This window comes from Juglans microcarpa x Juglans regia, chromosome 1S, assembly GCF_004785595.1.
Source record: "Juglans microcarpa x Juglans regia isolate MS1-56 chromosome 1S, Jm3101_v1.0, whole genome shotgun sequence".
In the NCBI taxonomy this organism is placed as follows: domain Eukaryota; kingdom Viridiplantae; phylum Streptophyta; class Magnoliopsida; order Fagales; family Juglandaceae; genus Juglans; species Juglans microcarpa x Juglans regia.
This window is the reverse complement of record NC_054595.1, coordinates 19314477-19327794: the sequence shown is the minus strand read 5'-3', so window position 1 is coordinate 19327794 and position 13318 is coordinate 19314477. Positions and strand designations below refer to the sequence as shown.

Below are 13318 nucleotides of genomic sequence, written 5' to 3'. Positions count from 1 at the left end.
TATTTATTCTTATATTTTATATTTATAATTTTTTATAAAGTGAGATAATTTTTATAAAATATAAAATATTTTTCATAAGATGTAAAGTTTGTAGTAATGAATAATAGTTGATGAAAAAATTTTTTCTCTACGAAAATAATTTATTATGCACCAATCACTATTTACTTTCATACCTCATAACTTTTTAAGATATAGGATATTTTTCTCATTAGTCGTTACCCGGCTATATTTACATTCTCAAGAGAGTGATTTTGTGCATCATTAGAATGGCCTCCTTTTCGTTTCACTTATTGCCGATAATCATGGGATTCATGGCCTCCCCTTTGCTTTCTTTATCTTCTCATCTTGATTCTAAAGCCTCCACTATCTCTGCTATGCCGCCGTTTCTGAAAAACCCTCTTCCACCCCTATCTCCTTTCCAAGAATTGTCCCCAGACATTACTCCACCTTTGCCTTCTCCCGGTGGTGTAGTGCCTGCTTCATCTGAGTCGTCTGTCCCCACCATTCCATCGACCCTGAGCCCTCCGAATCCCGACGAGTTGGCTGCATCTGGACCTGATTCTGCGTTTTTGCCGTTGCTGGCTTCCTCCGTAGCTTCTACCACCTTGGTTTCGTACTTAAATGTGGCTGTTTATGCAGGTTTAGCTGCATATTGGTCTATGCTGCTGCTTAGGATAATGCATTGATAGACGAGTACCCCATTATCATTGTGTTTTCTTCACTCTACTTCCTTTCTTCCGTCGATGCTAATTTTTCGTTATTTGCATGATATAATGCAGCGCATGTAGATATTCTCTCCGAAAGGATGTATGTATATGATATTGGCTGAATTAGTCCATCGTTGCTAGTTTAGATTGTTATCAGAGTATTGGGTTTATGCAAAATTTTATTCAAAACTTGGTAACTACGTCACTTTGGCTTTTTACTACCTACTCAAAACTTAAATCCTTGCGTTGGATTAACTATCTCACTCTGTAATAATAAAGTGTTTTTATTTTTGATCTATTTTTTAATGCATATTTTTTTATTTGTTATTTAAATACTTTTTTATATTATTTTCATAATTTCTAATAGAGAAATATTTTAGTCACAAATAAATTTTATAAAAGTAAATCTATAAATTGATGTGGTTTGATATGGTACATCAAATTATAAAACTAGTTTTATTATAAAATAAATCTAACGTATTATATGAAGTCATGTCAGTTTGTGAGTTTACTTTTGTAGAATCTCTTTGTGCCCGTAGTAATTCTCTTTAGTTATTTAAATGAATCGAATCATTTTTCCCTAATTTCATAGGTCCTTGAACAAACTGATCATATCTTATTGATCCGAATCAATCCATATGCTCCCATTTTTAATGATATTCAAGCTAGAAGAAACAAGTACTGTACTGTGCCTCTCCATGGGTGTCTGGTAACCATGTATGTAAATGTATAATTGGTGACAAAAACGGAGAACAAATCCCCAAACTATCTCCACCATAGCAAAGCAAAGGTATTTGGCTAAGTTACTGTTCATATTTAGGTTTGTTGAATGACTGCAACTCATAATCAAAATGAGATGACTATGCTGAATCCAATGAATAGAGATTTTTAAGTCCAATTAGCTAGCATATGGTTAAGCCAATATTAATGTTGTCATGTGTCAATTTTCTTACCTTTACTTACTTTGGAGACTCTTTATATTTCTTTTTAACAGCTTTTGTTAAACTAACAAAATATTCCGTTACAATCAATGCAAAACATAAAAGTAAATAATAATAATAATAATAAACGGAGTCAAGACTCAACATTTACTTGAACCCATGTTTACCAAGCAGAGAATTGTAAAATTAGTTTTCATGAGAAATGATTTGTACAAGTTTTAAATAGACAAGTTTTATGCAAATTCTTGTAAAAAAATAGACCCTACCTTAAAAAAATGTAAAAAAAAAAAACTATTCTTTATTAGTGGGATTTATTTTTTTACAAAAGGCTTGAATAGAACTTATCTATTTGGGGTTTGTATCTAGCATTACTCGATTGATATATGGCTTAGAGCATTAGCATTGGATTATGCATATGTAAATGTAAAATTTGCATAATATGACATGATTTTACACTTGGCTATTCCACTCAAAACTTATTTCCACATTAAATTATCCATCTATTAGTTAAAATAATAATAAAATATTCTAAATTTAATAAAAAAAATTTCTCAATTTTTTTTTGTTCTATTAATTTTTTTTCTAAATTAAGAACTACATGAAAATATTAATGTTTTACAATATTAATTTTTTTGTTCTGTGTCAATACTTGTTCATTTATTGGGTTTGATGCACTTTGTATAGAGGCTGGACTGGAAAAGCAACTAATTCACATTGGAAAAATGAGGGAAGAGAGAGAGGAAGAAAATAATAAACAAATATTTGGTTGAGCTACAGTATCAAGTCAAATATGATCAAAGGAGTTGAACCACTGTAGCTAAAAGCCATTTGATTTTACACTTGCATAATCCAATGCAGCCGCTTTTCATGTTTTATTAGCCATTTGAGCTTTTATATTTGCATTTAGATATTCCAATGTGAATGCTCTATTATTGCAATAGATAATGATGTGTCGTACTTGACTTCTTCAAGATGCTTGGGAGTCGGTACAACTTCTTACGCTATCTCATCTAGATATTTGGACGGTGAGATAAGATAAGAAATTTATAATAAGAAAATTATTTATAAATAGTAGTTAAATAATTTATAAATAATAGTACAATAGTTTAAGTTATAATGTTTTATGGAGTTTTAAGAAATGATAGAAAAAAATTAAATAAAAATATTATAAAGTTAGAATATATTTTTTTAATATTATTTTTATTTTGAGATTTGAAAAGGTTGAACTGCTTTTTGTGTTTTCTTTGAAAATTTAAAAAAATTGTAATAATTAAGTATTAGATGAAAAAATTAAAATTAAAAAGTGTATATTTGAGTAGTATTTAGATGTTGAGATGAGATGAAAACATCCCAACATCCAAACAATCCCTTAGATCTCTTGGAAGGGAATTAAAAATTAGCATCTTCTTTTAGAGGACAAAGGACTCGTCAATATAAAATAAAAATTGTAAAGTGTTGGTAGGCGGAGTGGCGAATGGACCCTATTTCGGTTGTGGTGGCACATAGGCCCCCATGCCAATCAAAATGCTGGAGGGAAAGGGAGGATTGATGGTGGATGATGAGGATTTAACTTTTGACCAATATTGAAGGATAATAAGAGAGAATAAAGGAAAAGAACTCGAAAAAAAAAAAAAAAACCATGTAGGCTATCGAGCAAAAGAGGTTGGAAACGTGAAAATCAGTTAAGAGGATGAAATGTCGAGCCGCTTGGAATCCGTTGAGTAAACTCTACTCTGACTTATTCATTGATTAGTTGAATCATTTGTAAATGAGTTTTGTTATGTACAAACAAGTTTACAAACCTATCTGTATATTAATGTTGTTGTCTTTATATTCTAAATTCAAATTAGTATTATTTTCAATAAAATCTACTTTCTGACCAATCATATTGAATGTGTGCACGTATTAGTGCGTAGAATCGCTTATAATTAGATTTTTCTTTTGTGATCGATGCACAATTAGACTTATCAATATTATATTACAATTTATAATGATAACGCCTTAAATATATTAAAAAAATGTGTTATTATCATGTAATTATATAGTACGGACACATGGTGTTCTCATTTTACAAAATGCCATATCACTAAAAATTTGTTCTTATGTAAGTAGTTTTAGTTAAATAATATTTTAGTAATACGATGAGAATATCACGTCATCAATATTTGAAAAATATCTAATATTTTTCCTTTCAAGAGATAGAGGAAATTATGTTCCTAATATGATATATTTTTAAAATAGAATATAATCATTTATATATACATATATATTTATAACCATGCAAATATATTTAAGCAAACAAAAATCTAGTTTATCAAAATTTGCAAACACATCTATTATCTTTAGTATAGATGATCTATTTATGTCAAGATTAAGTAATTTTTGAAAAACTCAAATTCAATAACTGTTTATGAATATAATGTAAGATTTGGGAGAAAATCTAATAATAAAGAATCATTAGAATACTAACCTCTAGTCATCGTTGATCAAGTATTTGCAAGAACCAATTGTTTCTAAATTATGAACCCTCACAATTTTTATATGGAGAGTATTAGGTAAGGGTTTTCAACCTATCTTTTTACGTTAATAAAAATGACTGGTGGAGAATCACGTGTCTTTATATATAGATAGGCCAAGACCCTTATCCACTGGTTTCTAAGTGTTGTTTCCTTCAATAAATGAATGTAATTGTTGATTTTTAATGAGTAGTATCTTTATTTTTAATTACCCAAAATTTTTAATATAATTATAAAACTATTAAAATAAATATATATAATATATTTGAAAGGGTGTGGCACGTAAGCCACCTTTAAGTCTCCCACAAAGAGACGTGTTCTTTCATATAAAATATAATTCGAGGAAAAACTCGAGCTTAACTCGCATTTAAATAAAAAGTAAATGCAGAAAGTTTGATAACCTATTTGTTGGACCAAGGTTTCAACTATCATAAAATTCTATATCTATTTATGAATTTTAATAATAACTATTAGTATATTTAGGAATATTTCCCTTTGTATCTCAGAATATTTTCATGATTTGGTGTCTTTTAGAATATTACCATATTATGGAATATTCTTAGGTCAGAATATTTTGACATTAAAGTTTTGATTGTATTTGTATGTATGTTCTGCTTGCATATCTTTATTTACCACATGCCTATTCAACTATAAATAAGCATTCCTCGTACATTGAATAGACGCTTGAATATACAATTTTCTACATTATATCAGAGCATACCCGATCTTAATATCTCTCATAGAATCGTTTGATTCGTTCTCCATCTTTCTATTAGTAGGCGTGACCCTTCATTTCGCTATTTACATAGCATTTCATGTCTGATTTACCAGTCTTTTAGCAAGAGGTATTATTCTTTGAATAATGATATTATACCGTCTCATTTTATCTTTTTATTTTGACTGTTTATAGATTTATTTTTATTTTTACATTTTTTCTTTACTTGCTAATTAAGAAAATGATTATTAGTGTATTGGTATTTTTTTATATTTTTTAAAAATATTAAAAAATATGAAAAAAAATTTACTTAGGGGCACACCCAGCCGTGGCGGCACCCCCAGCGCTGTTATTATTTACACGCCAGTTATGCTTCTTTTTCATTCTGGTTTCTCTCGTATAGGCCCACAAATCAACTGTGAAAATTGTTGTCGGTGTTTCAGTACAAACGCCACCAAATTCCTACCTCTCACATGCCCCCATGCACGGTCCCTATTCTCTGCGCATCTAAGCACGCGCCTCTCTCCTTGGATGTCCTCCAACATGGTCTAGCCCACCTTCAGCCTAGCCCATAAGCCTCTCTTCCTCTCTTTTTTTCCTCTATTCCTTTTTACTATTGAAAGCCCATTCACCCTTCTTAAGCCTACACCACTTAGGCTCACCCAACCCAACCCAACCCAACCCTCAAACTAGTACATAAGGAGTTTCAAGTTGTCAACATAAGAAAGTCTTTGAAGAGTAAGGATTTCAACAATTCAAGTATGAACAAGAAAGATAACAAGTTTACAAATTCTCTGAAGCGATATTGCTTAAATGTATAATAGGCTTTTATTTCCACCCGAAAGAGATTAAATAGTGAATTTAAAAATCCTCAATGGATAGCTTGAAGTGAGGAATTAGATAGTAGAAATTGGAATTGAATCTCGTTATAATATTAAATTTACATATCTCTTACCCTTACTCTTTACTGCTACTTAATATGCTGTTCACATTTTATATTAAATACTATGTATTTAATATATGATTGTTAATTTTTTAAAACAAACCCAATGCACCCACCTCTAGTCATCTGGGCAAGACTATTATTTTAACCTGTCACATGCTAACGAGAAAGGGGAGCACGACTCTCTGGTTTGCCTGCTCTTTCCCCCACCTAAATTTAATTTCCTTTTTCTTTTGACTGAAAGCACCTTTTAATTAAAACCAAAATGAGAGACAAGCTGTGAACCACATGCGGGTGGGGAAAAACTATTTCTATTTCCTTCTGGAGTGCATAAGAGTGAGCACGGATCAGTTGAAGAAACAGTCACAAGATGGCTCTTCGAATTCAATTATGAGGATATAATGTTATGCACTTTTTCTTCTACGTGCAGCTGCCACTAATGCAACGATTTTAATTTGCATATCACATGTCGAGTCGGAAATTAATACAATAAATTGCAGCAACTAAGTTTAAAACCCATGGGCAAGACTATTATTTGTTCGAACAAAACATATAAACTGGAGGCATACAAGTTCTAGATTTTCCTTTTTTCTCGGGAAAAAAAAGGTTAAGTTCACTAAGAACGCCACAAGTTCTTTGAGCAACAAACAAACTGAAAGTACTAAGATTTGCCTGAAACAGAGAACTCTAAAGAAAGACTAAAATAGCAATATCTGACATTCTCCCAAACTGTTTCAAGCGCCTTTGTTCTCGATGAGCTTCTCAATTAGATCAGCTGCATCTTGTACAGTAGCAATGCTCTGAGCACTTTCTTCTTCCACGCTGATCCCAAATTCCTCCTCAAGTCCCATCACGATTTCAACCTGTACAGAAAAAAAGGTATTTATCGGTTATAATGAAGACATGAAAGTCACAATATGCTTATAAGCAACGATGGGTGCATGGTCAAATTCCGATTTTATTCAGTAACACAGCCTCCTCACCATTCCTTCTTTCTATTTGTCAATTCTAATGTGGTGTTACATTTCAATCACTCTCCCGAGATACCCATCTATAGTTCCGATTTATTATTATTTGTCAATTCCGATTTTAGTAAGTAACACATCTACAGTTCATGAGGAGATATCGGGGTACCGTGTCGAGAGAATCAGCTCCAAGGGCAGAAAACTTTGACTCTCCAGTGACTGCAGAATCATCAGGTAGAGCCAGCTGCTTCTTCACTATTTGGCATACCTTCGTCACTGTCTCTGGTTTGGCCTGCCCAGGAGCATTAGCATTCTTATTGTCAGTTCATCATATGGACACTAAGCTTGAAAAATATATTTATACCCATATATGCATGCATGCATACACATATATTTATAGATATGCACGTGTACTGACTTAATAATTTTAAAGCAAAAAGGATTTCTTAATAAACAAAAGTTTGCATAGATAACCCAAGACAAAGCAGCATGTCAAATGACCAAGAGAGCAAACCAGCCACTTTGGACTAGTATTCAATGAACTTATCTCTGTTCCAAGAAGTGGAGTGGAAGTTATAAATGAAAATTGTGTGAAGCACAAAGTTTACAACATATTTTACTTGTCTAGGAAAACATTCTTACGATGCCATGGCCGTAAAATTGTCTAAAACACTGATAATAATGGGATTGTTCAAAGGTCAGATTATTGGTAGGATGTAATTTTAAAAGTTGAAGAAATTACCGCACAAGAAATATGAAAGTGCAATGGCTGCAACCTAAGAGGTGTGAAGCTTTTCCTATTAACAGGAAAAGAAACTGATTTCAGATTACAGATCCTGCTGCTGGGTGCCTGCTAAGACATTCAACCACAGAAAAACTAAATCAATTACCAGAAATGAAAATATTTTTTTAAAGAAATATAAGAGGCTTACCAACATGCATATCCCTGATTTTATTCCCTCACCAATTCAAATCCATAATCCATTCATCGGCTCCGGACACTAAACAATTTTTATTTACATCAAAGTGACCAAATTGACTTAATGTCTATCTTCAGATAACAACCATCAGTTGCTCTACTAATCCCATATCCACCAACCACAAGGTCGGATAAAAATAGTATTGCTAGAAGTATCAAATCGGCTGATCACCAAATTAGGCCAATTTTTGCAGAGGCCTTTGATTACATGGTTATTTTTCGGAACCAAATAATTCCAGTCCAAAATGTGAATGACATCCAATTTATAATAAGTCGGAAAGAATGGTCATTACTATCGATTATAGCACAAAGTAACAATATGCGTTTCATAAATAAGTGAAACTTTTGACTTATTTACAATATATCAGAATCTTATAGTCACAAAAAATAGATAATAGCATGCATGCAATAATTTGAACCTTCTAAATCCCTTAGTCACGAGATGCATAACAAGTACCAAAAACTCTTATTTCTAAGAAAATTCGCATCAATTTAATGTAGAAACCGATCCAGAAAAACATAGTCCGCTCCCAATCAGAACCCCAACTTCTGTAATACTGCTACCAACAAAACCTAAAGATATATATATATATATATGCAGACATATTTGTCAAAATTTGTAGACAATTATTTATTTAGTTATTTATGAAGCTCATAAACTGAAGATCTGAGCCACTAAGCAATGCTACAGAAATATCAGATAAAAAAAAATTAAAATATCGATTCAGGAATCGGATGATAATAAAGTGGTTGAATTATAATGGAGAAAGGAGAGAAAACTAAGATCGAGATTTCATTACCAGGCTCGCCGCCTTGAACGAGGTCATGGAAATCGAAGTTCCCGTAACGGAGGCCATTGAGAGACGGGGGGAGGGGGGAGAGACAGATATAGATCTGAGATTTTAGAGAGATGGAAATCAACTCAGAGAGACGGAGAGCACGAAGAGTGTGTATGGGAGTGTTGAGAGAGACCACGACAACGTTTTATAGATGTTATTTTCTCGCTTTCGTCTCTTTCTTTCGTTGTTTGTTGGGATTTGTTGTGCATTGTTTGTATCGAACTCTCAATTGGGGGGTGTTTGGCTTCTTCGTTTTTTCTGCTCCAGTTTTGCCTATTTTCCTTGTTTGGTTGATCCTCAAATATATATATATATATAATAATAATTCTATTTATCATCCATACACACCACACACCACACCTATTTTATTTTATTTTATTTTTATTTTTTCTATAACAAACAAATATGTTATGAAGTTTATATGTTTGGAAATATAATCAAATAGTGATGTGGAGTGGTTCTGAAGGCTGTTGTGCTGTTTTATGAATGAAATTGATATGCTTGTAGCTTGTGCTTGTGCTTGTGCTTGTGCAACAGATAGACTTCATTTTCGTCTCAACATGATGTTCTTGTGCACTACATGTTTGAAGTTTATATGTTTGGATTGATTGATGGTGTACGTAATCATGTAAGAGGCTTGTTCAATCCAATGGTGCAATAGCATTGTAGTATATCTAGTAGTTGTTGCAAAAAAGAATGATGTCATTGTGATCAAATGTGTTTGGGTGTAGTAATATTTGTAGGAATATTAATGTAATCATGTAAGGTTGAAAAGTAAGAGTTATTCGTAAGTACAAAGTGCAATAACATGTACTGCAGTATATCATGTATATATGCATATGAAATAATCCTAAAAAAAAGTAGTGGAATTAATAGCATAACGAGCAATGATACCCACATAACACATTTTACAACACATGTTTTAAAATGAGTATTTTTGTAAAGTGATGTTACTTTTATAAAATATTTTACTAAATTACCATTCATTTTAAAACATAGTTGTGTAATGTGTTGTAAAAAATGATGTATGTTTATCATTTTTCTTAACATAATTAATATCTTATAGTATGGCAACAAAGCTCATTTAAAATCATTTATATTGTTTGCTACAACCCAGAACTTTTGCATTTGAAGCCAAAAATATATTTGCAGCGAGTTAACTTTGGTTGCAATTAGTAATGTTGCTATATTTGCAACGCTGGCATTTTGTAGCAAATATATATTTATAAAGCTACTGTCTCGTTGCCAAAAACTATTTGCAATATTGCTAGGCCGTTATCACGAAAATATATTTGCAACTAACCATTCCCTTGCAAAAAACTATTTGCGAAGCTACCTTTTCGTAGCAAAAAATAATTCGTAGCGTTGGAATTTTGTTGTAAAAAAACATTTGCAACCCTGATTTTACGTTGCAAAAATATAATTGCAATTTGCAAGGGTATCATTTAGTTAAAAAAATTACAATTTTCCAAAAATAAAATTTCCGCGGCATGCTTTCCCAACTGGATATCATCATTATATGTATAATAGCAGCGGCCACGCATATCACTTAAAAAGATTGTTAACGGATAAAAATATTTATCATTTATTTAAATTTTTAAAAATTATGATCATATCCTTAAAAATTTTAAAATTATAATTATTTAAAAATTGTATGAGTATTTTTGTCAATCGACAATTTTTTAAAATTTAAATTACATTCTGCATTAAATATGGTTACCAAGCAGTAAATAATTTTTTAATAATAAAATTTATTACTTAAGTTATAAGCTATAAGTTCTAAATCTATACAATCCCAAACATGCATTATATATATTCCTTATAAAAAGTCTTTTCTGTTGTAATATGGGTAAATGACCAAAATTTTTAAATTTTTATAAAATAGTTATAAATTGCGAAAAACCTCCATATTTTTATTCAATTAAATTCAATAAAAATATATGTGATTTTTCTGATTGCTTATAAATTGCAGACCTATGAAGGGGGGGATAGTTTGAAAAAAAATATTTATATATTAATTTTTTATGATTTAATAGAATTATATTAATCTCATCTTGTGTTGACCCCCTTTTTAAAAAATTATCTTGACCCTTTTTACAAAATTATTTTGATATAAAAATAAAATAAAAAATATTTTATTATAATTTAAGCTTTGCTCGGCCTATAACAAATTCCTGATTCCACGCAAGTCTCATGGCATTAGAAGTTAAAAGCAAAACGTACGTAGATATATCTGATAATGTCATTGCCCACCCAATGATTATGGTGCCGACATAGTAATTAACAAATCAATCAAATATATATATATATAATATGGGAAATATTAATACCACTAATTAATTTACACAAACTATTGTCAAATCACAATTTCTAGAGAAATTCAACCTATTTGCTTTTAATTAATAACCTATAAAAGATTAGACGACTTCATGTCCATGCTAATAAATATGGTATTGATTTGTATTGTCAGCTAATAGACGATGGTCATGCAGCAATATCTTTGGCTAGCTAGGGCTAGGGTTTGGCACGCCGCGAAATGGCCTTAATTAGGGTTTGGTGTGTGCATGCATGTCCAACCATATATACATATATATATATATATATTAAGTTATTTTATTTTTAAGTCGATGTGTATAGCACACAATTCATATCAGTTAAATGATCAAATTTAATTTGTAAGATTTAAATTTTAAAATTTATCTTTCAAATCAAATTATTTCATATAAGCACTTTATTAAATGTGTGACCTACACTGGCTTATAAATCAAAATTTTCATATATATTCTCATGGTACTATTGTGTGCTCATGCCCATGTTAAGGCATTTGCCTAATTCCCCCCCCCCCCCCAAAACCTCTTTTTTTTTTTAATTTTCTATAATTTAAGTTTGACCTTTGATACATGTTTACCCATGTATAATGTACGTCTGATGATCATGAATATAATGAAGCATTTCCAAGGCTTTTAAAATGTTGGTAACCAAGAGTTTCAACTATGTATTTAGCTAGCTAGTGATAAGACGTGTGTAATTAGGACGATGAACAGAAAGTACCCCACCAAGGACGATCTTTTGAATTGTGATTCTTGAAGTCTAATGTTATATGTACACCATATTCTCATCTTATTTTCATCTCACTCTGTAAAATGTGTCATATTTATCACCGATTGATGATAAAGAATCATCCAATAGTGATAAATATGTCACGTCTTATATAGTAGAATGAAAGTGAGATGATAGTGTGATGTATAGAATTCTTCTAATGCATATAATAGCCTTTTGAGGCATTGCACCTATACGCTGATAAAGAAAGTGAAGAGATCAAACTACCATCGATGGTTCTCTCTCTCTCTCTCTCTCTCTCTCTCTCTCTCTCTCTCTCTCTCTCTCTCTCTCTCTCTCTCTCTCTCTCTCTCTCTCTCTCTCTCTCTCTCTCTCTCTCTCTCTCTCGTATATTTTTGTCAACTTTGTGTGGTTGTTCTTATCTTTTTTTAATGGTCAAGTGTTGCTCTAGAAATAATCTAGCTATGGCTCGCTCAACCAATACCATGATGAGGAAGATCAAGTGGAGGAGGCAGCGGACAACTTGGAAAAGTTTGTGGAATAATTAGTCTTATTGCATTTGAGGTATTTATGCCTAATTCATACTCTGTTTGTGATATTTAGGTTAGTTCTAAAACGAAATTTTGGGTGTAGAGCATAAGAGAGATATGAAGTGCCTGAAGTCGGTCTTTCTATATGGATCACACAGACGACACCACTGTTAAAGTCATGTTTTACATCTTTGGGCAGGGTTCCAACAACTCGGGTCTAGACCTCTCTACCTGCACACATTTGGGTGTACATGCAATGCTTACCACTTCGGCCAAAAAATAACTAGGCAAGTTATTCTAATTGAGTATTGTTCTTAACATCTTTGAATTCTCTTGCATAGCTTGGTAAAGACATTACGTGCTTTATCTTTATGAGCAAAAAAGATGACCAAAGTATATCTAGAGAAATCATCAACAATAACAAATGCATAATATTTTTCTCTTAGACTTGCAACTCAGTTTGGTCCAAAAAGATCCATGTATATTAGTTGCAGTGGTTTAGTAGTGAAAATATGTTTCTTGGTTTGAAAATAAGTTTTTGTTTGTTTACCAAATTGGCATGCATCACAAATTTTGTCTTTAAGAAAATTTGTCTTTGGTAAACCTCTCACAAGATCATTTTTTGAAAGTTTGAAAATAAGTTCCATGTTGGCATGACCTAGTCTTCTATGCCATAGCCAACTAGTTTCATTTTGAGCTGAAAAACAAATAGTATCTTGTGAGACGATTTCTTCGAATTTGATTGTATAAACATTGTTGCTGCTAAAAGTAATAAAACAAACATTGTAATCACGATCATTTAAAATAATGCACTTATTCCTTTTGAAAGTAACTGTAAATCCTTTATCATATAATTGACTTATACTTAAAAAATTATGCTTTAGACCTTCAACAAGTAGAACATCTTTAATTATGAGAGAAGACTCATTACCAATTTTACCTATTCCCACGATTTTCTCTTTCGAGTTGTCTCCAAATGTTACGTGTCTTTCTTCTTTAGATGTAAGATCAATGAATTTAGTCTTGTTTCCCGTCATGTGTCTTTAACATCCATTATCTAAAAACCTTTTATTTTTTCTTATGGAAGATTTCATGCATACCTATCAAAATAATTAAAATATTT

General features: G+C 31.5%; 2 protein-coding genes across 3 annotated transcripts; one reads left to right on the top strand and one right to left on the bottom strand.

Moving 5' to 3' along the window:
- The first annotated feature begins 233 nt into the window (after positions 1–233).
- Positions 234–860, top strand: LOC121246749 (classical arabinogalactan protein 26-like). Its single transcript, XM_041145006.1, has one exon. The coding sequence runs from the start codon at positions 267–269 to the stop codon at positions 684–686; it is 420 nt and encodes a 139-aa protein (XP_041000940.1). The 5' UTR covers positions 234–266; the 3' UTR covers positions 687–860.
- Positions 861–6180: 5320 nt separating this feature from the next.
- On the bottom strand, positions 6181–8814 carry LOC121246748 (acyl carrier protein 1, chloroplastic-like). Of its 2 annotated transcripts, none has more exons than XM_041145005.1 (4): positions 8567–8814; positions 7530–7637; positions 6957–7079; positions 6181–6685 (listed from the first exon to the last, which is right to left on the bottom strand). In XM_041145005.1, exons 1-4 carry the CDS (start codon positions 8621–8623, stop codon positions 6557–6559), a joined length of 417 nt encoding a protein of 138 aa, XP_041000939.1. In that variant the 5' UTR covers positions 8624–8814; the 3' UTR covers positions 6181–6556. The 2 variants fall into 2 exon arrangements, with proteins under 2 accessions (XP_041000939.1, XP_041000937.1); XM_041145003.1 differs by having other exon boundaries at positions 7530–7640; positions 8567–8783.
- Between the last annotated feature and the right edge of the window lie 4504 nt (positions 8815–13318).